Here is a 25,471-nt window from a genome sequence, read left to right on the forward strand (position 1 = left end):
CACATGAAAATGAACAGTGAAAAATAATATGCTGAATGACTCAATAGGAAGTATCGTTTAGTCTTCGTAGGGATGATAACATGGCCTGTGGTATTCATTCAAACTCTATGTAACGTAAATTGCAATCCAAGATTAAGATTTAAATTTGACCAACTCTCCTTAAACATGAGAACAATGTTCATCCCAAAAGTAAAATGGCCTTTTCCTAGGTGCTAGGAGACCTATCCATCCCTGCCCCCCTGTCTGATCTACTCTCTAATAATCATCTCTACTCTCTGTGTTCTTTCTTCTTTATAAAATAGGGAGTGAACTTTCATTGGTCCGAAATATATTTTTAAAGGTCTTCATCCTGATTTAAATATGTTCTCTGACTGATCCCCTAACACAGTGCCTGTTAAGCCCTGCTTAGATCAGGTGTGTGTGTGTGTGTGTGTGTGTGTGTGTGTGTTTTAATGATTGACGCCAGGTCTGTAGTTGGTTGGTCATATGTTGAAGCTGGCAGAGCAAAACACCTTTGAGAAGAAAAATAGTATTAGTCATGGAAGTTGGTCATTCTACATGGTGATTATTAAAACCTGACTTGGGGAAAACCACTCTTTCTCCCTTTTAGAAAATGAATACAGACAAGATTTGTTTTTAATTTTAAACAAAAAATAAAAACCCTAAGTCATTGTGATCTCAGTCTTCTCCGTGTCATTACATAACAATAGTTATTTCTTATGCTCAGGCCAAACACTTTCGTCTTCATTGAATATTTTTACACATCCAGTCTGTAAACAAATCCTGATTTAAGAGATATCAAATTGACCATATCTTATGCCTCCACTGCGGCTACCCTGGTTCAAGCCACATTCAACTTTTCCTTAGATTATTTAGTAGCTTCCTATCTACCACTGACCCTGTGAGGTCTGTTCTCTACCCAACAGCCCCAGTGCTCCTTTAAAAACAGAAAACAGGGAATCGTCACTCCCCTGCTCGCACCCCTTCAGTGGATTCCATCTCTCTCAAAGAAAAAGCCTCGGTCCTGTCAGTGTTATGCAAGGCCCTTTCTGTTAGCTCTCTGACCTCAGTGCCAGGTATGATCCCTGCACATTCTCGTCTGCGTTGTCTTCCTTATTTCTCTTTGAACACATCATCTGCGCTCCTGTTAGGATTTTGTAGTTTTATACTTTGCTTGAAATGCTAATCCTCCAAATATTTGTGTGCCTCACTCTGTTCATGTCTCTACTCAACTGTCACCTGTTCAGGGAAGCCTTCCTTGAACTCCTTATAAATAATAGCAGTCCCTCACCCAACAGCACTTTCTATCTCCTTTACTCAGCTTTATTTTCCTCATAGCACTTTATACCATCTAGCACGTTATGTAAATTTTTGTTGTTATTGTTGCACAGTTCAGTGCTGTATCTCTAGGGTCTAGAAAAGTAACTGATATATACTGAGTACCTGATTAATATTTGTTGTATGAATGGATACATTTCTAATATTCATAGACCTTTTCAGTTTGTAAATTTAAAGCTAAGTGAACAGGAATATAAGAGAAGGTAACAAATTATAAATATTTATAGGGTTCTCCATTTCTTCCCCTTAATTCTCTTTTAAAGAGTAAATATTCTGCTTATTAGTTTCTGGTCTCTCTTGCTGTGCAGAATCTCAGTAATGAGTTTCTTCCCATTGGCCCGAGAAGCTGAGTTGATCACAATTATAAAGTACTGTGACTAAGGAGGGTAGGTAGTGAGACTGGAGTCTATGGATAGGCTCAAAAAACGGTTTTGGATTATGAATTCTGGGGCTCTGTTGGGAGAGAAGAAAATGGATGGGAGAAGTTGTGGCATGCGAGACCAAGAAACTTGGGGAACAGTTTGTCTGCTTGGAGAAAATTGTAGGAAGGTGTAGGAAAATTATTTAAAAATTGTTTTGCTATGTATTAAGAGTGTACTCCCCCACTTTTTTTCTCCTGTGTGTAAGGTATTTAACTCTGAAATTCTCCCGAAGTATAAATATGTTTCCTTTTAAGAGTTCTTGTAAAACTTGAATTGTGTAGAAAACAAGTGCATGGATTAAAATGTGAGAATTAGATATTTATACTTCATACAATCTTTTTCTAAGTTTATCCGGATAATTGGAAATTGACCTGCATTGAAAATTTTGTACCAGCAGTTAAATTTTGTGAACTATTATTTGCTATATGATAACATGCTTGATCTGAATAATAATGACACATTAGATCACACAACTTCTTAGAAATATGACATCTATTTCGAGTATATAGTAAAAAGGAATATACAACGTGGAAATGACTATTTTTGAGATTTTTGTACATATGAGCCCTCTAATGACTGTTGATTGAACTGGTAGAGTTACCAATTTACATGGAATATCAGTTCTTCTCTTTTAACATTGCCCAATAAATTTTTTCCTTGAATGACTTCCATCAGAGTTGCTACTTTAGAGTATAAATTAGCAAAATAGTGAACAAAAATATTGAGCAAAGAAGATATTTTGTATACCTTTTTAGTCCAAGATGGATTAACTTATTAGACATAGGACAGTGGTAATGAGACATGCTGAGAAACAGGAAATATAACTGTTTACTGGACTCGATTCTAAAACCTTTAATACTCCTGTTTTCAAAGATATTTAAGTCTGTTTCCACCATGAACATCTAAAAGCAGTAACTGCGCATGACAAATGTCACAGTAGAGGTACAAAATATGTGTTTAGAAATAGAAAGGGAAGGGCAACTGATTTTGAATCAAGGAAATGACCTCAAAAAAGATGACATTGGAATGTGTTTAAAGAAAGACTATCAAGGTAAGGGAACCAACACAGGTAAAAACAGACAGAGACACAGAATAGGAGTATAATGTGTTCCAGGAGTCTACAGCCATGCCACCCTGAACAAGTCCAATCCCGTCTGATCTTGGAAGCTAAGCAGGGTTGGGCCTGGTTAGTACTTGGATGGGAGATCACCTAGGAAGACCAGATGCTGTAGGCATAAAAAATAAAAAATAAGGGATTGTAAGCTGACAAGATCCTTGTAATCTGTGAGGTCAACCAAGGGTTGCCTCACCTAAAAATACAAAATAAATAAAACAAAATAAAAATGTGTTCCAGGAATAGAGAAGATTAGAATGTGGCTAGAACATTAGGGGTGCATGGCTTGAGTAGGTAGATATGAAGGTAGGTTGATGTCTGATAGCAAAGGATCCTTTATGCAAATTAGGTTTTTTTTTCTCCTGCAGGTTCTGCAGTTCCATTAAAGGATTTTAAGAGGGGGAGTAATAAGATTGGCTTCATCGTTGAACAAATAAAATAACATTTTCTTTGTAGGAGCAATCATATTATACTTAACCAAACATGACTATATAAAGCAGTTTTAATATTCAGAATTAGCAAAGTGGTTATTTTGATGAGTTGGCTTATTTTTCTTCCTAACTTCCTCTGTCAGACAGAAAGAAAAAAAAGATAAGCTAGATGCAGGATTTGTTTAAGTTTTGTATGACCGAAACAATCCCCTACACTGTTAGAAGCTGAACACACAATGCTATTGTGCTTCTGGTCTAGAATCTAACCAGGGGAAAAACATGAGGCCTGCTGGTCTGATTTCACAGCAAGGAGTAAGGAAAGCAAATATCTAATATTCGTAAGCTGTTAAATATTAACATTTTAGGAAAATGGGATTTGTATTATTGTTTGTCTTAAAGGGAGAGTATCAAATTAAAAAGGAATATTGGGACAAGAATAGAGGCCGTCAGCAAGCCCTTTTTAGAAAGCCACCTATATTGTCAGATATGTTTTTTAAAATTGCTACCAGTCAAATAGAAGCATCTGGAAATCTACATCCACCTACCTGTGACCAGTACCTAAACAATGACACTAGAGCAGTAAAAATTGCTCTTAGAAGGAAGTTAAATAACTTCCTCATGGTCACAAAGGAAGTAAGTGATCATGTTGTAACTTTGCCCTTTCAACCTATAGTTTTTCTAATCCACCCTATTTTCTCCTAGGGAAAAAAATTCACTTCCCAGATAAGCATAGCCTTCCTTCTTCACAGCAGGTTGGCCATGGACTACAGTGATAAAATTGGTGCGGTTAAAATAAACTAGCTTTCGAGATGAAGGACTGGCTGGCCCTAAGGAATTTTTCCTACTTGGTAGAGTTCATTTTCTCCATTATTGACATGGAACTAAGTTTAGGTTTGAACAGTGAATGAACAGTGTCAATAAATGCAAAACCAAGTGTTGGAGGACAGTGGACTGAGAAGTGGACATCGACCAGTAATTTTAAATAGGCAATATGAAGTAGGCAGAAATAGAAATTAGTTTACAGAGTATTAGGCTATAATGCTTTAGCTGCTGGGAATCAGGTTTAGATAAGTCAAGTTCAGAAAAATAACAGTAAATTGGTTACAGAACTAATGAAAATCAGGGTCAGAGAAGATTTGCTTATGAAAAGCACGTATATTCCTTTTTGTGAAGATAAACAGTAGCCTGTTCTGGGTTGCTTGCAATTAAGACAGTTAAAAACAATTCTGTTTGGTTTTAGCAATATCCTTTTCCAACCTTATGAAACATTGGCCGGTTTGATTTTCTCCATTCTGGGTCTGTGGATAAATTTATTGTGAATAAATGGAAAATAGTTTGGCAGTGGGTAGGAGGAAGAGAAAAAGCCAAGACTCTGTTAATTTATAAACCAGACATCTTGAGTGAATGAGTTGGCTATAGCTCTTAGGAAAAAAAAAAAACAACAGCTATCTTTTGCCTTTCAAGTTCTTTTCTTACATCTGTTTTTATTTCAGAGTTTATAGAGTCAATAACATTTTTAAATTTTATTGTTTCAGAAGTCTCTTCTTTCATTGCAGAGCTTTTCATACTTATACTCCATCAGTCAGAAACAATCTCCCTATTTTGAATGATCAAGGTTCCTAATTGGTAGCTGTTCATATAAACCAGAGGATGTCTAGGTTATTTTTAGAAGAGGATTCTAAAATCAGAGAATCATACTTTACCTACCACATGGTGAGGAGGGCCTCATGCTTGACATAAAAGTATTGTCTGTGACTTAAACAGGAGTCAGTTGATGCTGTGAACCTAAATCATGTCTATTAAAATTTTATTAAGTCATCATGGTATCCCCATTTTAGGATATAATTTTGGTGGAACTTTAACAGTTTAAAATCACAGAATTCATTTCATACACCTTCCACTGCAAATACCAATCCGTTCCAAGCCTGTTAACATGACACCAAGAATGGTGGTTCTCAACCTTGACTGCACGTTGGAATCGCCTAGGAAGCTTTAAAACACAGTGATACCTGGTCCGCATCCCCTAGAGATTGTGATTTCATTGGTTTGGGATACAGCCCAGGTATTGTAGTTTTCTTTTTTAAAGCTCCACAGGTGATTCATGGTTGAAAATCACTGACCAAGAAGCATGACCTGTTGACTCTGGTTCACATGCAGTAGATAGCTGGGGAAGATAATTTTTGCTAAAAATATTAGAAAGAGAACTGAATGAATAGCACACTAGGCATGTGGGATTTAAACCAATAAGAAACTAAAGATCATGCCCTATAACAGTGTTAATTTAACAGATACACTCTAGAGTCAGCTGTAAGCCCAGATGTGCTTGATCAGCTGTGCCATGATGTTGCCAATGAGTTCTCTGAAACCTAGAGATTTCTGCTTGCCCAAGGTCACATTCCTAACTGGGGACAGAACCAAGACTGGTTCTGGAAAATTATAGTACTAATATACTACTGTATAGTAATATAAGAATAGTGTTATAGCGCTTCTAGCACTAATCCATGGTTCGTTGCCTTGATTATTTAGGTCAAGTTCTGCACACTGTTTCTGTAAAGGGCCAGATTATAAATATTTTAGGTTTTGCGGGCCATATGGTTTCTGTTTCAACTACTCAGCTCTGACAATTTAGTGAAAAGCATCATGCACAATATGTAAAAGAATGAATGTGGCTGTATTCCAATACAATTTTATTGACCAAATCTGGCCTGTGAGCTGTGGATTGCAGACATTCAATTCAGGTATATTTTAATCTTCCCACAGAGGGACTCATGGGCTGTAGTTTGCAGTCCTCTGATTGAGGAGCATTTTAATCTTAGTACTTGAGAGCAAATTGAGGCTCTAACTGATCCTGCACAGTGCCTGGCACTTACTGATCCTGTCAGTGATCCTTGTAAGGTGCTAAATAAATGCTTGTTGAATTAATGCATTCGTGCAACTCTTAACCTTTCTTCTCTTATCTCCAGCCCACCCTTATAACTAGTCTTTCAATAGGGGGAAAAGTCAGCATATATTTCAGCTATGGAGAAGAAATGCACCTTGGTTCTTAGAGGTCTGTAGCAGGTTATAATTGCTGGATTCGGTAGAGCTCTTGAAGCGAATAGAGATTTAATTCGCTTTGAGGACATTTGTTATTGTCCTAATTTCCTAGAGCAAATTCTAAGCCTTTATTTAAAAACTCAAAAGTATTTCTTAAACGTGTGTTTGTGACTAGGGTTTTGTTAATGATGTAAAGAGTATTTGTAGTCTCTCAAAACAATACTTCAATTGATTTGATTTTAAGATCACTATTGTGCTTGTACATAGTGAGTGGAGTCTTTGGCAAAACGGAGCAAATACTGGTGGGTCCTCACAGCTCTAGAGATACTGGAAATGCAACTCCAGATCACAAGCCCATTTCCAGTGCAAAACACAGCGGGCCTGACAACAGTTGTAGTGGAAAAAGCATTGACCTTGAAATCAAAAGCCATGGTATAACTCTTGGCTTTACCCCATTATCAACCTTACTTTCCTCAACTATAATATGTGGATAGCTGTCCTACATACCTTTTATGGATGCTGAAGGTGAAATGTGGTATGATCTATGTGAAAGTGCCTCATGAGGTCTTTTCTGACCTCTTCTTGAAGAGGTCTGGGTTAAGCTGAGCAGAATTGACAGCCATGTGCAGAGCTAACTAGGACCAGACTAGCATGGAGTGAACCTATGGGAACATGCCCATTGGTTTCTGGAGAGAATGTGTAAGAGTCTATAATGGAGAGGCCCTATTGGCCTCAGTAGAGCAAGGAGATCAGAAATCTGAAGAACGAAGAACAAGCAAGCAGATTCATAGCTGAGAAGAGGCAAGGAAGTCTGGAACTCTGCCTTGATCTGTTTAGTTACCCCAAATCCAGATTCACATCTTTATCCCATATTTCTTAAATTGGATTTTTGTGTGTGTGTGTCATCTTGGGTATTTTGAAGCTTTTGGTTGCTTCGTATTGGCTGGAATAGAGGCATAGGGTCAGGGCAAATAGCTGTAATATTCTAATCACTTGGTTACCTGCTGAGTAAAAGCCAAAGGATTATGAGTTAGAGTCCCTGTCCAGAGATACTTACGAACTATACGTAGATGTGACATCAAACATCAGCCTCATCCCTTAACACCACTTCGGTTTACTCATCTTTATAATGGACATAAAAATGTTTGCCTTACTTTATCTTATAGGATTTTTGAGAGGAGCAAATAGTTACATGCTTGGCACAGAATAAACAAATGTCATTAGATTGTATTACTACCATCATTACTAATAGTAATAAGAACATTAGTAGTGTTTGCAAGCAAATTTGTTGTTAATAGTGTAAGTTTTGCAGCATTGTGGAATCCCAAATTATGATTATTAATATTTTGGGGACATTCAGGATAAATATTTTGGGGTATATGTAACTCAAGGACATGTCTCTTAGCGTCTGTGTATCCCTGTTTGAAGCTTGCACTGCACTGTGTTTATACAAACTTCTCTTGGTGTCTACAGAACAAATCTGTAGAGAAAAGGCAATTTTGAAAACTAGTTGTTTTTCCCTGTTCTGATATCCTGTTGGTATATGGGTTATAAGTCTTCAGAAGGAAGTCAAGCTTCTTATCAAGTAAAGTGTTTTGTTGTTGTTGTTGTTTTTGCCTGATCTTGGGGTTTAAATCCACAGAGGTCACAGAGCAAAGGAACAGTTATGTCTGTTTGAGACTCTGCAGAATGAAAGGCCAGTGATGTGCTTTTACATTCAGAGTGTTTAATTTCTTAAAACAATATTTCAATTCATTTGGATTTAAGATCACTATAATACTTGTAGTGGTCAGTGGAGCCCTTGGCGAAAGGGAGCAAATACATACATTCTTAAAATACTTGTCTCAATGAAATAAAACTGCCTGCATTATTCACACATGACTCTTCTCTGCATTGTTAATTATTTATCATACCTCACATTTCATTTTATAATCACTTTAAGAAGTCCCCTTGGAGATTTTTCTGTGTTACGGAGTTGTATGCCTCCAAGTCTGCTAGGCTGTGGACTTGAAGCTGAGAGGAGGAGGGAGGTAGAGAGAACAGAGAGACAGTGGACTGGCAGAATTATAGAATGCGATTTCACCTGACTTTTTTAAGCCAAAGGCTATTTCAGTTTTAGGCTTCACAAGCGGAACCCAAGCGTTCTGGGCCTGCCCCTGGTGCAGCTTTTGTGGCCAGCGCATTGTGGGATTGTGAAGCCTCAAAGCTGGGTGCAGCAGGGTCACGTCCAAAATCCAAGGGCAGGTCAGAGTTTTGGTTCATAATTTGAGATCCAGGGTCATGAGGGCAGCCAAGGTGATTATCGGAAAGTCAGGAGCAAGATGCCAGTAATGGAAATGGCGAAGTGTGGGAAATAGCCAAAGCAATAGCTGACAGGACGTGGGAAGGAGTCCCGAGGGGCGCCTTTTCCCAAAATGCGTTCCAAGACACACTAGCTCCACGAGATATTGACTTGTACTTAATCCATGATGGAAAGGTTTCCTGGCCACACACTGAGTTCAAAGTTAAAAAGGTTTTTCTACTACAGGGCTTTTCACAGCCTCTAATATGCTCACTGGCATCTTGAGTGTAGAAGATGAAACCGTGAATTTGGCAGGTTACATCTTTCATATAGAATCATGATCCTTTGTGGCGGGGGAGGTGGATGGGGAAGATGAGGGATCCTATTGCTAGTAGTTCTCTGTTTCACAGAACACACTTTGGCAGAAGTTTCCCTAGGGCATGTGGCGTGAGCTGTGAAGATTGTGAAAGTGTGTGACTTTTCACCTGGGCTCTTTAACGGGCTGCTCTGAACTCTGCGTAGTCCTGAAGGAACCAGCCAACACCCAAAAACTGTTCTTCAGGATCTTAGTAGGTGCTTTTTTCTCTCTCCAGCCTAATCATTTAACTGATATTTGTTACTACTATAAGTAAAATTAAGGATATCAGTTCTTACAGAAAGAAGGGGAAATAATTTAATCCACAATTACTAAGACAGCCTGCCCACACCCTCCCCACCCCCAAAAGTCAGAACCTCTGTACAGTTGGCTCTGCATCAGGCAAATAGGCTTTTCCATCCTCCATTAAAAGGCAATGGACTGATATTGTAAAGAAAATACCAAAGGGAATATATCTGAAAACTTGAATAATGTGATTGAAAAATGGAGCTGATAGAGTGTTTAGGGATGGCTGAACCTAATGAATAGCAGGGCAAATTGTTCATTCTAGACAGTCTCACAGGCTCTTGAAACTTACCATATACAAAGCTGTTCTTGCATTCTTAAAGTGAAAGGTACTGTTTCCATGTCATGTTAGTCAGATGCCTAAGTAAGCATCATTCTTTATTACTTTCTATCCCTCCCTCAGCCAGTCCTCTACCAATTTTCACCTCAGTATGTTCCACAGCCATTTCTCCTTGTTACCTTTAGCCATTACCACAGTGCAGGTTCTTCCCCTGTGCGTGAACTGGTACAGTTGCTTCTAACCACAGTTAGCAAGGAGTGGTGGTGGGAGGGGAAGGTGGGTGTTCCACATACCTATGGAACTGTACATCTCATTCCCCCTTTAAACCATGAATTACATGAGGGTGAGGATTATGTCTTATTTGTCCTCCTGTCCTCAATAATTAGGGTACCTGGCACTTTTAATTAAAGAGTTATCACTCAATACGTTTAAGTAGGAACAACAACAACAACAAACAGTGGAATCAAGTAGACGTTTGATAGGTTTTATTACTCTCTTTGCAGTTGATTATTAGCTATCCTCAGTCCTTACAGGACAGCATGTACTTTGGAGAAGTAAAGATGAGAGCTCTTAAAATTAAATACTGAGTTTCTTTAAGAGGTCATAAACACTTAAATGTGCTTTTCTGGAAATGACTCATTGTCAAAACCAGCAATTGTGATTAATATCAAATGAAGAAATGTCAAATGGAGGAAAAATGAAAAAAGCTTCTTGATTCCAAGACACATATTTACAGTCATGGTATAAAGAGTGAACAATATGATTAAATCATTTGGGATTAAGCTTCGGTGAATTCTCCCAATGTCAGACGTCATTTTTTTATTACTAACATTGTTGTCACCTTTAGTGAATATGAGATTCATGGTTGATGGACCAGGCCATATACTTATAAATAATGGAAAGTCAGTCAGTCACCCAGTTAGTAAATGGAAAAGCCAGGATTTGAACCTAGGCAAATAAAATGATAGTTATATAACTGAGGTGCACTGAAGAATGTTTAAATTGCTGTAAGGGTATATTTAGTACTTAGTAATATACAATAACTAGTACAGTTGGCATAGAAACAGCCAGATGACATGCTTCTGGAGATCAAGGAAAGCTGTGTAGGTGTGCATGTGCATAGCATCTGAGCTGCCCTTTTGATACAGATGGTCATATCAGGGAAATCTAACATTAGTTATCAGGTCCATGTGCACAGTAACATACCTAGAGATCTTTGTGGTATATTTATTGATATCAAAGCTTAAAACTCATGAATTTTAGGTTCTGGCAAAAGTGCGATGGCTTCAAAACCCAGCAGTTATTTGATTGCATGAATAGGCAGCTTCTCAGAGACATTTCTCATCACTGGCACAACAGTAACACAGAGTGTTTCCATAAATCTAAGATCCAGTTTCTCCCACTTAGTTATGCTTATCAGTAGAAGGAACCAAGAAAATGGGTGTTGCTATAAATTAGAAACAATGTATCAGATAAAGCACAGCAGGCTATGAACCTCCAACTCAAAGATGTCAACTAGAGCCACCCTTTGCAAGTAAACACAGAGAAACACATGTAATTGTTTGTGGTTTTTCTCAACCCCCACCTTCCACTCTAGCCATGGCTACAGAGTAATTTTTGTGCTTTTAATAGCAAGAATTTTTTGTAATCTTGACTAACATTCTTAGTTGAATGTAGCCAAAAGGGGAACCTCTGTTAGTGTGCATGGTTGGGGGTGGGAAAGCTACCTCCGGTTCCCTTCCCAACTTGGAGATGCTGGAGGCAGTTCAGTCTCCAACTAAAATAACACCAAACCAAGGCACAGCAGAACACATTGACTAAGCCGGTCCCAGTACCAATCCAGATGTCATCATGGAAAGTACACTTTTAACAACTTTCTATGCAGGGATTCATGGTACATAACAAATGGTCACCCTGATAGTGAAGAGCAGGGGTTCAGACCCCTAGAGCCCACGTTCAAATGGTAGTGATATATGTAGTCTCCAACATAACAGGCATTATGGCCATGGATCTCATCTGTGAGCACCTACTCAAAACTGAAAGTCTGACAAGCTTAGTGAAAGGTGTTTCAGTTTAACCAATGGAATTCAAACTTTTAAGGGACCACAGACATAAGCATTCTTTAGAAATTGTGTTGTTATCCTTTTCATCTCTTCTGGGTAGCAAAAAAAAATTCATTCAGTAAATAATTATGGAGCATGTTTCATATTTCAAGGAAAATAAATATTTTTAGTTTGTAAACAAATTATTTTTGTGCTTTTAGAGGCTGCACATTTCTTTTATCTCATTGCATACATACACGTTGCATTTGCTTAAGAATGACATAATAGTAACAATTACCTTCTTATGCATTATATTGGTGCCATTCCACTGTGGAACCTTTAAAAATGTTAAATATCTGTAGTTTCCTACTTTCAAGGCTTATTTTGATTTCATATTGCTTTTGAACTTTAAAGATCTCCAGCAATTTGCTTTTCCTGACAGTTTAACATTCCGTAATTTTAGGTAGCATCAGAGGATGAATCTGAAACATTGGCAGCCTATAGTGCATTTTAGTTAGTGACTCTAGTACTTGTAAATAAAATTACAGATTATAATAAATGTTAACATTTCAGTTGCTGGGATTTTTGGCTGCTGCTGTTTTTGTCAAGACAAACATCTGGATCCCGTAATTCCAGATGTCTAGAAATCTGCTGGGTTGTAAGGAAGATTACCTGGGTACAAGTTTTTTTCTGGATATTTAGAATTTGTGTATAAATAACCTTGAATGTTTCAAAATTTTGATAAGAATGGAAATGTTTAGAATTTTATATAGAATGGGCTCTAAAATAGCTACATATTTTGTTATTGTTGGAATTTAGAAAACATCTCTCATGAAATAGCAACCAAGAATGAAGACAAATGAAGAGGAACTTGCCTCAGGTACCTAGAATTCATTTGTTCAACAAATATTTGTTGAGCATCTGCCTACACATGACAGTGATGCCACTGGGGTACATCAGAAAACAAAGATCATTGCCTTCTCAGAGCCTACATTCTAACCAGGGGAGACAGACAATAAACAACAAACAAAATAATGTAGCCTGTTAGACAGCGATAAGTGCTTTAGGGAAAAAAAAATCTGTAAAATATGATGAGTAGCACTTATGTTAGATAGAGTTGGCAGGGTAGCTCATATTGACAATAGCTAGACCTAAGGCCCTATAGTATGTGTGGCCCATTTGAGGAACAGCAAAGAGACTAGTGTGATTGAGTGGAGTGAGCAATGGGGCAATACTGACACTGAGGTCATCGGTAGGAGGACTAAGACCAGGTCACGCAGAGCCTGCAGCCGCTGTAAAAGAGCTGAGTTTTCACTCTGAGTGAAATGTAAAGCCATTGGAAAATTTTAAGCACAGGGGTGACATGATCTGACTTGGGTTATAAAATGGATCTCTCTGGTCCTGGTTGAAAATATGAACTGTACCGGGAACAAGGGTAGGAACAGGGAGACCAGGTGGAGAGTCTTGCTGAGATCCAGTTAAAGATTGTGGTCATTTATGCCAAAATAATAGCAGTGGAGGTGGTGTGGTAGATGGTAGAGTGAACAGAATTTCTCGATGAATAGGATGTGGAGTATGAGGATGCTTGTCACCCTAAGCATAGATGAAATTGCCATTAACTGAGATGGAGAAGACTGTGAAGGCAGTTGGTTTTGGGTGAGAGTTGGGAGATGAGGAACTTAGATTTGGATATGCAGAGTGTGCGATAGCTCTTAGACATCCTAGTAGAGATGCTTGTTTAATTTTAAAAATTTAAATATGTTAAAAATGCATAGCAAAGTTGACCAGCTTAACCATTTTCAGTGTGTAGTTCATTGGCATTAAGTACATTCACATTGTTGTGCTGTCATGACAACTGTCCATCCACAGAACTCTTTTCATCTTGCAAAGCTGAAACTCTGTACCCATTAAACAATAACTTCCCATTCTCACATCCCCCCAGTCTCTGGCAACCACCATCCTACTTTTGTCTCTGATTTTGACTACTCTATGTACCTCATATATGTAGAATTTTACAGTATTTTTATTTTTTTTAACTGGCTTGTTTCACTTAGCCTCATAGACTTGAGGTCAACCATGTTGTAGCATTCATCAGAATTTCCTTCCTCTTTAAGGCTGAATAATATTTCATTGCACATATATGCCCAGTTTGAGGAGTATTCTACAAAATGCTTGACCTTTAAAAGTGCAAGACGAACAAAGATTGAGTGACTCACAGATCGGAGTACACTGAGTGAGACAATAAAAACTAAATGCAGCATGATGTCTTGGATTGGATCCTGTAACAGAAAAAGGATGTTTATGAAAAAATTGGTGACATCTGAATGAAATCAGCGGTTTAGTATTGTATCAATATTAAATTCTTGGTTTTGATAAATATACCTTAGTTTTTTAAGAGCCTAAATTCTGGAACCTGAGTATAGTAGCTCTTTTGTAACTTTAAAATTATTTCAGAATAAAGTTGTTTTATTTTTTTAAGGTATCGCTTTACTTCTGGACAATGTACTACTGAAAAGATTATTTCCCCTAGAAAACTACTTCTGTGTTCTTAAATCCAAGAGATCCCCTTGTCCCAACGGGTGGAATCCATTGAGATCTTCTGGGCTAGAGACTTGGTGCAGTTGGGCGAGAAGTTATGAATGGGTGAGGCAGTATGGACATAAAAATGTGATCTGAGGTCTTGGATACCATGGCAAGAGATCAGGCTTGAAGAATCAGAGAACTGAGTGGGCCTTGCTTTGGAATGGATGCCCAAAGAGTAACTTCAACTTTAAAATGCGAAAGAGCTATTCAATGATGATTTGGTGAAACATAACAGCCCAACATTAAAGTTTTGCAAATAGGAAACAAAATCACCCTAAATCAGTCAGGTTTTATCTGCCACTCATAAGTGTCCTGCAAAAGAAGACAGATAAATAAAAGTTAAGCCGTAAGGGCACCCTCTCCAGTTGGAACAGGGGGCCTTATGCAGTCAAAGGTGAGGTTGGATTATTTGAGAGTATTTTAGAATATCTGAGGAGCCCCTATGGTTAGCATATGTCTAGACATTCCTTTTAGGAGATAAGACCCAGAAAGCATAAGTGAGTAACCCAAAGACAGAAGAATTCAAAATGATTAGGACCAGTGGCTGAAAAGATGACTATTTCTCAAAAAAAGACAGTATATAATTAAGACTCCTTCCCCAATGTGAACATAATGTGACTAGTTGTATCTGTGTCCAAGATAACTGTTTAATCACTCCTTCTGGTTTTTCTTGGTAAATTGGAATCTGAAAGCTTGTATAGTTAATATAAATTTTCTCGAACGAGTGGATCATCTGGATACAATTTTGATTTCAATTCCCTGTTTTGCAACTGGCACCCAAATAAGGATTGTCTCCAAATGTGAGTAGGCTGAGTCAGTCATAAACAAGCAAAAAGAAGTTTAACTTTTTATTGCTAGTATCTAAGCTGTTAGGAGATGAAGTATTTAATGAAATAGTGCATCTTTTAGGCAATCTTCCTTTATCTTGATGTGTTTGGCCTAGACCAGTGTTCAGCTAACTTTTCCTATAAAAGGCCAGATAGTAAATATTTTTAGCTTTGCAGCCATATATAGTCTCTGTTGAACATATTTGTCATCACTTTAAAAAAAACCTTTAAGAATGTGTTTTCTATCTTTTACCCTATTTTCAGGCTTTGTGATATTGGTTAAAGTTTGGAGACTGATTTTAAACACTGATCTGAAATTAAGTTTCTGGCTATAGATTCATTGTTATGAGCAAAAGATTTGTAATTGTGACTTTAATGGATTTATAAGAAAATGGATTTATAGTTGACCTTTTACTGAAGGCTTTTCAGCACATTCATGTGAGATATTCGCTCATAAATGACACTTGTAAAACCCACCATTACTTGAAAGTTTGCTCTCCAGAAATTAAGTACCTAGTTTTCAATTTCATATTGTTATTCATTTAAGACATGCTTTGTTTCTAAATAGGCTAGTTATTAAAGTCGTTTCGCCTTTTAATAGCAACGGCGATCTGTTTTTTAAGGTTCAATTTAATAATTTGTTTCCTCATTTAACCTATTAGCTGCCGACTTTTTATAGTTTTGTTGCTTTAAATTGCCTCTAAAGCTGCTTTCTTGCTTTCACAGTGTCTCATTTTTTTGTAGTCACAGGAGAGTGCCTCTGATTTGTAGCGGGGCTGTGGTTTTTCACTGTTTCTGCCCCAAGGCTGTCCTTCACTAGACCCCAACAGGTGGCCTGTGGGATTACTAAACCATTCCTAGGATCACTGTGGAGCAAACACCCTCATGCCCCTAAAAAGGCTTTAAGTGGTTGGATAATATGCAGTAGATTTTAGGGATGTATTTTGCCTAATTCACACAGTTTTTCCAAGAAAGAAGATAATATCACACATTTAAAAATTTGAACTTATTTTTCTTCTGTTTATAATTTTAATAATATCCTGTCAAATAATCTTCCATAAATCTTTGCCAAGATTTTGGCAAAATAATGCTTACTCCAGCTGGCAGCCCATTTTAGCAGAATGGTGTCATTTATTTCATTTGTTTTAGCGCTGGGTCTCTAATAACTTCTTAGACAATATTCGAAACTGTTAATATCTTTTCAAATTTCTTTTATCAAGACAAATTTTAAAGAGAGCACAGAAAATAAAGCAGTAATGTGGTGTTTAATCAATATTATTTAATAATCAATTGAACTAAAAGGGAATTGTTTTAGTCAACCTAGTTGATTAGGTTTTATTAGCTTTTCTTGTTTTAAATAATAAAGGCGTTTTATCTCTAATAGTTCTTTTTATAGATATTTGAATTCTGTGAAAACGAAACTCTTTGTTTTTTAAGCAAATCATAGTTTCTTAAATGGCATGCTTTTATTTAGTGGTAGAAATTTTATTTTCTCCTAAGCAAGGTCCAGACTGTTGTTAATATCACCATGTCAACTAGAAGAAACGGAAATTTAATATGCGTATAAAGAGAAAACATTGGCATGTGATTTCTTAAAAAGTCTCTGAAATTCAACATTTAACTTATGTCAGAAACAAAAAATAGACCTATTCTCCATCTATCTATCATGATGTATTGTAATGTTTTAAAGCATATTTGGGGCTTTTGAGTTGTAAATATGTGACAGTGTTATCCATATAATCTCAAGGTTTTTATTTTTTCTTTTAGAAAACATAGATATTCATTTATATATATTGGAATCTGAGTAAGCTAGTAAGTGAGAGTGGTGTGTTTATTTATTCCTTTCTAATTGAGCTATTCTCATAGAGTCTTTAGGTCAGCTGCCATGTTAGTGCTTTCCTGCTTTGTTCTTTTGAGTTGCTCACTGACTGAATGCTGGAAAGGAATGTTTTTAACAGATTAGTGCTGGGGCCCTCTGGTCCTCTCCTTACCCTGCTTGGTCTGCATCATAGCAGCTGCCTTCTGCCCTTTCTGTGGCCCTGCAAGGAAGGGAGTGTGTGTGTATGTGTGTATGTGTGTGTATGTGTGTGTGTGTGTGTGTGTGTGTGTGCGCGCGCGCGCGTGCGCGCACGTGCGCACATACACATAAAAATAAGTCTCTCAGTATGCCTGCATCATAAGGTTTCTCAAGCACATGGAATGAGATCTTTCCCAAGAAAACTCTTTGTCAAGGCCAGCACACATGAGAAAAGAATTTTTGTGCTTAGTTTTGTAACTGTGATTGTTTTTGTTTTATGAAGTTAGAAGAAATTTAAGTCACAAGACATAGCTATGCTTCACCTCTGCATTTACCTGACCTTTCTTCTTGAACTTTTCCAGGTAGCAGTACTTGTCCAAAGATCACTAGAGTTCCAACGTTTCTGAAAAGCAGCACAACCACACTGGTTGATCAGAATGTATCTGATGAAGAGGCTCAGGGAATAAATGGAAAAACGCCAGCGAAACACTCAGCCGCAAGTCCAAAGCCACAAGGTACGCTGATCAGGGTTTTTTGAACAGGTTGGTACTTTATCAGTGAAGGTTACCCAGAAGAATGATGACCACTAAAAATGAGTTTTAAGCTACCAAGGAAAGGAATTGTGTGCATTTATTTGTTTAGGAGAAAACTTACTTTGTGAACCTTCTCAAACAAAGTTGGGTATTTGCTCTGCTCCTAAAATACATTATACATTTTTTCTGTCACAATTCTCTTTATGTTGCGGAAATTGGTTACATGTCCCCTTAAGGGGACTGTGTGTGGTCTCTTCAAGAATGATGCTTGACTTAGTACAGGGCCTAACTTACTGTTTGCGTAGTAAATGTGTAACAAATGAATATGTTTGGAAATACTGTCAGAAGTCATTATGACTTGCTAGATGTCAAAGGGTCTGTGAAACAGATCATTATAAAACAGTGCTTAGCATGCTTAGCAAGAAGATTATTTTTACAATATTAAGGAACCTGGGCTTGAAAAGCCTTCTTAGTAAGTCATCCACAGAAATTAAAAGTAAACGGTCCCTCCATTCAGGAATGGAATAGCCAGCACGTGGTAAAACAATTAAAATAGCGAAAATCTTTGAATCTGTTTTGTTCAGGGACCATTTCCTTTTACAAATAAATTTCTAGTGAACTGTGTATTAACTTGGAGAAGAACAAAATTATAATTTAAATGATAGCAAGGCCTTTTAAAATGTAATATAAAACTAAGCTCCACTGTGGTTTAATGTGCAGTTTCTTCCTAATATGTTTTTATGTACATTGAATGCTGAACATTCAGCCAAGAACAGTAATGGACATTTGTAGAATTACTATACTCTGGAAAAATCAATTTCTGTTTGGTTTCTTTTGTATTCACTTTGGTGTCTTTCCTGCTCTTGCAAAGAGAAAAAGTGTTATAGAGAATGCATTATAAAAGAGCTGGTGTTATTTTTTAGAGTTCTTATGTTTTAAGGATTTGTGAAATAGACCCTTAAAAGGGATTTAAAATGGAATCTTCCACATTATGGGATATTTTCCTTTTGTTCTTACTACTAGCTACATTGGTGGTGATATGAGGTATGGCTATCAAGCAAGATGAAATAATTGGTGATTCAAATGAATAGCCAATTCATGAGTTTATAACCTTTTCTTTTAATCATACTCTTCCCCATGTGTGAATAGAACATAGAAATTGAGAAATTTTTTGATCATGATTTAATTAAGCCATTTATTTGCAGAATACAAAATTCCATCTTGCTCATTAGACCTGAGTTGACAAAGATTAAACAGGGTAAGAATATAAAAAGTGAATATAATTTAATTGTATGTAATTGCCTAGATCAAAAGCAAGAATTTCATTATTTATAAAGCCTTTTTTTTGGAAGTATCATTGCATTACTTCATTGTTTTTCATAGTTCATTAAGATAAATTATAGCAGTGTCGTTCCTGAGCTACCATGTGCTAAAATAATCATATTCTTTAGGGAGACAACATTTGATCTTGCTTCTGCTGTTTGTAGTTATATTAAAGTCAACATATTGCTACTTAAACACATATTTACTTATTATCTTGATTTGAATATAGGTTCATAGATACAATTTTACATAACTACAGAGAATATTTCTAGATATAGTTATGTACTGCTTAACAATGTGGATACAATCTGAGAAATGCATCATTAAGTGAGTTCATTGTTGTGCAAACATCATACGCTGTACTTACAAACCTAGCTGGTGTAACATACTACAACCCTAGACTAAATGGTAGAGTCTATCGCTTCTAGGCTACAAGCCTGTACAGCATCTTACTGTACAAAGAGCAACATGAGATTAAATCAAGCAGAAGAGAAAATGAGGCGATCAAGAGACGTGATAAACACGAGAAATATGAGGCTGCTGCCTGCGGCATAATAAAGCATTTTATTTTACAGCAAACGTTTTGTAAGTAGAAAGAGTACACTCTAAAATAATGATAAAAATATAATAAATACACAAACAAGTAACAGTTCTTTGTTATCATTATCAAGCATTATGTACTATACATAATTGTATGTGCTATACTTTTATACAACTAGCAACAGAGTAGGTTTGTTTACACCAGCATCCCCACAAACATGTGAGTAATGCATTGTGCCATGACGCTATGACGGCTGAGATGTCACTAGGCGATAAGAATTTTTCAGCTCTATTTTAACCTTAAGGGACCACAGTTGTACATGCAATTACTCATTAACTGAAATATCATTAGTAGGCAGTACATGACTGTATTAAACAAATTACATAGAGTATACGTTGTTTTCAAAATATTCTCACTCATTTTTGGCCCTTCCCTGGACCTTATAGTTAAAATTTTAACTCAACTTGGTCATTTCATATTTCCCCAACCCTACTTTTTATTATTATTATTACAATCTGACCTACTATTTATTTTACACATCCAGGTTGGGTTTTTTTTTTTTTTTTTTCCTGTCTTTTGCACTACCACCTCCCCCATGCCTAGCATATAACATAGCAGGCCTTCAGGAATACTTGTTGAATGAATCCCTGTTCCATCATGTTTCCTCCACTTCCTTTGTTTCTGATGTTCTTTGTTTACAACTTAGAATGTGTGCCATAAAGAGACCAACATCCCTGAAGTGAGGTTACACATCTTGATATTGTGAGATCAACTGCCAAATAGATGGGGTACTACTTATTGACTTATTGACAATTATAAGTGTTCCCTATACTCTGGTGGAGAGAAGCTACTTATCATTTCCCCAAACCCTGAAGAACATCTGGATGACTAAGGCTGAGAAAGAAAGGGGATGCTAATGGGGACTTCCTATGCAGAGGAAGAGATTATCATCACACTGATATCTGTATTCCCACTGTATTGCAAATCCCTTACAAATAATGAATTGTGAAGCTGCTGAGGCTTCAAGATCCATTATGTACTTTTAATTTAATTGAAGATGCTTATTCTAGATCAGTGGTTCTCAACTGGAGACAATCCCCCGTTGGTATTGTCTGGAGACCTTTTGCTTGATAAAACTTGTAAGAGTTGCTACTAGCATCTACTAAGTAGAGAGAGGCTTAGGGATGCTGCTCCATATCCTACAAGACACAGGTCACCACCCTGATCCAAAAGAATTATCCAACCTGAAATAGCAATAGTTTGTGAAAATCTGATCTAGATCCAAAAAATAGTTCATAATTAAATTTTGTTTGTTTCTCATGTGGAGTGCTAATAAGATCATAGCTACAATTTGGTGATTTTTTAAAAGGAGAAATAACATTGAATAACTTTATAAGTGGTGAATATATAGTAATATGTCTGGAACAATATCAGGTTTATGTTTGTGTTTATTAATTACCGATAAGTAAGTATTTTTGAAAAATTAAAATTTTTAGAAGGATAAAAGAGCTAAATTTTAAATTAAAGATAAGCTTGCATTTTAATCTAAACCGGAGCCTGTGAATTTAGAAAGAGGTTCCTTCAATAGTCAGGGCTTGTTTTCCCTTGCTTTCGAAAACAATGGTTCATTCACTTCATAGCAACCCTGCCAGTCAAACAAACAAACAAATTAGTGAGCAACTTCAAATGTAAGTCTTTCTTCTCATTCACCACTTTTAATATTGTCCTATTTCCTTCCATACTAGACAAAATCCAAAATAACTTTCTTAGCAAATAAAGCTAATAGTTCTCTTTCTTTTAAGAACTTTGAGCGCAATAGTTGAAATGTACTAGTCATCCTCAAAGTTAAACTGCAATCAGTGTCCCTTTTCATTCTTAATAATTACTTTACATAGTTAGACATTTTTGAATAATTGGTATTGTCAGATTTAAAATTTTTGGTTAATCTGATGGGGCTGAAGTGATATCATATTGTGGTTTTCATTTGCATTTCCTTGATTATTAGTAAGGTGGCACACTAATTTTCCTATTTACATTCTTTGGGCTGTGGAGTGTGGGGAGGAAGAAGTAGTAACTTTTGTTCTAGTGATAATGAACTGGAGGGGCTGATAGGACACCCAGGAGATGTTCAGAGAGGATTTCAAAACATTAACCCTTCATAGTATGAATGAAAGATAGAAATGGCGAGAGAGAGAGAGAGAGAAAAGAATAATTTTCACTTGTCAGTTATATCCTTTGAGCAAAGTATTCATTGTTTTCCTCCAAGACAATGTTTCTGACACTTTAGCCATTTATGTACCACTCAAGATTTTTGTCATATTCTTGTAATGTTTGTGCTTTTATTTAAAATGTGTATATTTACCAATTTACTATACATTTAGATTGTCTATCTTGCTGAAATAGATGTTTCCTCTGTGTATCTAAAATAACTGTACACAGTGTCCACCTTTGTCAACATCATTAAACTGTCTCCCCTCTAGACTATGAGCTCCTTGATGACACAATTAATTAGTTCCTTCATGTATTCTACAAATTTGTCAAGCACTGTGCAAGTAGTTACTAGGAATATAGTTGTGACCAAAACAAATATGTTTCTTACTATTACAGAACCCTAGCCTTGTGGAAGAAAAAGCCGTACATCTATAATGTATTTAATATTTTATTGCTGATCTGTTTAGTAATACTGCTAATTAATAATCATAATAATTTATTATAAGCACTTTCAAAAATACACAGCATTATGAAACAGTTTAAGAGAGGCATAATTGAGATGGGAAAGACTGCTGGAGTCATCTTTGAGCAACTGATTGGCTGATACATATTATTTTATGTGAGTTTTTCAAGCATCTAACTATTTCTGGCACATAATAAATAAATGTTTACTGAGCAAACTCTAGATTAGGATGAATTATTTTATAACAGTCTTTGCACACGGAATTGTGAAGAACATATTCAGATTCATCTTTGAACATTCTAGTTAGAAATGTTGAAATTACTCCTAATGTTAAAACTATTTTTTTTGTTGTTGGGATATTGTCCTGGTTTACTATCTTGGTATACATTTTATACAGGAAATATTTCCTTAAGATTAATAAATATCACACTTACATAAGCCCTCTCCTTCCCAATAGACACTATATTAACTCCCCCCAAGCATATCTTGCGGGGAAATATCTTTTTCATAAAAAGAAGTATGTTATTTTTATTGAGATCGTCTTCTCATTTGTGTTGAAAGTAATGAGGTGAATTAATTGTTATACCTGTAGCTCATTGTGATTATATATATATATATATACACACACACACACACACACACACATTTTTTTTTCTCTGTAAGAATTGATAAGTTGCACAAAAATGATGAGATCTAGGCCAGTGAGCATCAGACAACCATTAACTGAGTTTATAAAAGAGATGAATTGACTGAAAACCACGGTAACCAGCTGGAGAAAATGGGGCATGTAATTAGAAAGAGACATAATACCCCACCCTTCTTCCAGAAGTTAGGAAAAAGATTAAAAAAAACATGATTCGATTAATTTGTTAAAACCAGTAATAGAAAAACACATACATGTTATAATCTTTTATCCAAAATGTAAATTAAGCTCTTATGATATATTTTCTTATCTATAGAGTTTTTCATCTGTTAGGGGCAATTCTGTAGATTTTAGTATTTGGGGAAATGATCTTTTCCTATTCTGTTAATTAAGTGAAAGGCCTATTAGTAAACGTGATGTGTGGTAAATTAATGCAAACCAGCTATTAATGTAGCAGACATTAATAATAGAACTTTAATACCCCCCTTTTACTGGATTTATGATGAGGAGCAGTGCTGATAATGGATGAAGCCAGAGTCTGAATACCAGTTGTAAAATCAGATTAGCCTTGTTACCTCAGCCCAATCACTTAACCTCTCTAAGCCTTCCGGGACAGAAGGGATGAGAAATGGTACCTACCTCAGAGGATTGTAAAGTAAAACACTTATCTAAAATCAAATGAGATAGGTACTTAGGTTAAATGGGAAGTTGCAACATTACTGTTGTTTGTTGTTGTTTTGTTGGCTTTTATGTTAACTACTTACTTCTGGATTCTGTTATATTTGTTATTTATTCAGTTATTGGAAAATGTGTCCTTTAGCAAGCAGTGTATCCCTAGGAATTAGTTTCATGTTTAGCACTTTCTTTTCTCTGTTTAGATAAATAACTGTTATGTTAACTCTAACAGAGCTTGGAATGCTGTAGCCCTATGTAGACGCCTAGGTGGTTAATATCTATTTGAAATGACCTAAAATTAAAAGAACCACTTGAATCTTGGAAATAGAATTTCCATAGAACACAGAGCAAATGTCCAAGATAGAAAAAGGTCCCTTGGTTAAAGCTCAGTACAAATTTGACAAACTTCTTTACAAAAGTTTGATAATGCTGAAGATTTTTATATCCAGGACACCAGAATTTTTTTTGTTAAGAAATACTGAATTATATTAATTCTTTTCCTACAGTGCCTCCAAAGCCATTGCACCTGCAGAATTCACCTTTGTCCACTGTACACCAAACCCCCAGGCATAAAGCTTTATCTAGTGCAGCACAAAGGATGGAGGAAGTTAAACCTGCCTCTGCTTCTTGTGTCTCAAAAGAAAAATCCAGTAAAGTATCAGATCTCATCAGTCGCTTTGAAGGAGGCAGGTAAGAGCTAATTTACAATGGGAGAAGACAGAGGGAAGACGAAAGTCGAGTTTTGAAAAAGATGATGGAGTCAATAAGTTTTCTAAATCAAAAATGTCTTCTTCCATTAGGTTTAATAGGCCTTCAGAAAGAGTGATTTAAAAAAATATATTTATTCTTGCCGTTATATGAATTGTCATTTACTGTACATTACCTGGGTGCAGCACTTATACCACCAGCTTCTATATCACTTTGTGTGCTATATAAATTTATAAATATGCTCTTTCTCATTCCTCTGTATCTGTGCATATCACTCTGTGTGTTTTTTCTTTGTGGGTCCTTCTGTTCGTCAGTGGATATCTGGGTTGGAAAGGCAGAAAGTTGTCTCTGTCTCTTTGTTTCTCACTTTGTATATTTGCGAATGTGACTCCAGTGGGCTGTCCCATCTCTGTGGGCTTTATAGTTATATATTCTTTAGTCCTAATGTTTTAAAAACAGTGGGTGAACTATTATATATTTCTCGCTTGAAGATAAAAACAAACTCACATAAGTTGCTTTTCTATTTATATGACCCTCAATTGTTTTTTCTTAGAATTCCCATCACTGACAAATAGAATGTTTAAAAATTTCTATCAAAAGCATTTTATTTTTATATGTCACCAAAAGTCTGTATATCATTAAACAGAATATATATATATAACTTCACTTTCATCCTTGAAGCCACATATTTCAATTCGCTCCAGTGTGATATTGGGTAATGTTTTCCCATTAAGTGATTATTTTATTTATCTGCAGTGATTTTATTACTTATTAAATATTAACAAAGATTATTGAATATTGTTAAATATTAATAAATATTTTAATATTTGTTTATTTATTATTACTTATTTAATTAAGCATAGCTTGGAAATGCTTTCAAAATCTTCTAGAAATTGTAACCAAGTGTAAAACTACAGTGTCCCTCATTTAAAATGAGACTACATTTAGTAACAAGTTCTGGAGAAAATTAGTTCAGAAGCCTGTCTTCATTCCCAATCAGTTGTGGGAATTTGGATCATGAATATTTAAACTTCAACATCTCCCACTCTAAAGTAGGATTTGTAATACCTTCTCTATCTTAAAGTCGTCTTTACTAGAATGAGTCAATTCTACTTTAAAAGTTTTCTTTCCCGGGGCAAATTGATTCAATTGCACAGAGCGACTCCTCATATTTGTAGATTTTCAGGGCCATGTCCAGTGACAGCATAATTTAAGGAGGCACGGGAGCCCCGACCCCTATCTATTAGGGTACATGCCAGAGCATGAATCCCCTGAATGGGTCGGTATGCCAATGGCTGAGTCCTCTAAACTTCAAAAATGCGATAACCTACTCTTTCCATTC

At 36.2% G+C, this 25,471-nt stretch overlaps 1 protein-coding gene and 1 pseudogene across 2 annotated transcripts in view; both read left to right on the forward strand.

Moving 5' to 3' along the window:
* FGD4 (FYVE, RhoGEF and PH domain containing 4) overlaps positions 1–25,471 on the forward strand; it is a 170,463-nt gene that overhangs the window by 100,328 nt on the left and 44,664 nt on the right. For both annotated transcript variants that reach the window (XM_025047420.1, XM_006912731.3), the window contains exons 2-3: positions 17,395–17,547; positions 23,928–24,111. In XM_025047420.1, the coding sequence (XP_024903188.1) occupies positions 17,395–17,547; positions 23,928–24,111 (337 nt within the window). The remainder of the gene's footprint in view (positions 1–17,394; positions 17,548–23,927; positions 24,112–25,471) is intronic.
* Positions 2,877–2,995, forward strand: LOC112480408 (annotated as a pseudogene).

This window comes from Pteropus alecto, unplaced genomic scaffold, assembly GCF_000325575.1.
Source record: "Pteropus alecto unplaced genomic scaffold, ASM32557v1 scaffold103, whole genome shotgun sequence".
Classification (NCBI taxonomy): domain Eukaryota; kingdom Metazoa; phylum Chordata; class Mammalia; order Chiroptera; family Pteropodidae; genus Pteropus; species Pteropus alecto.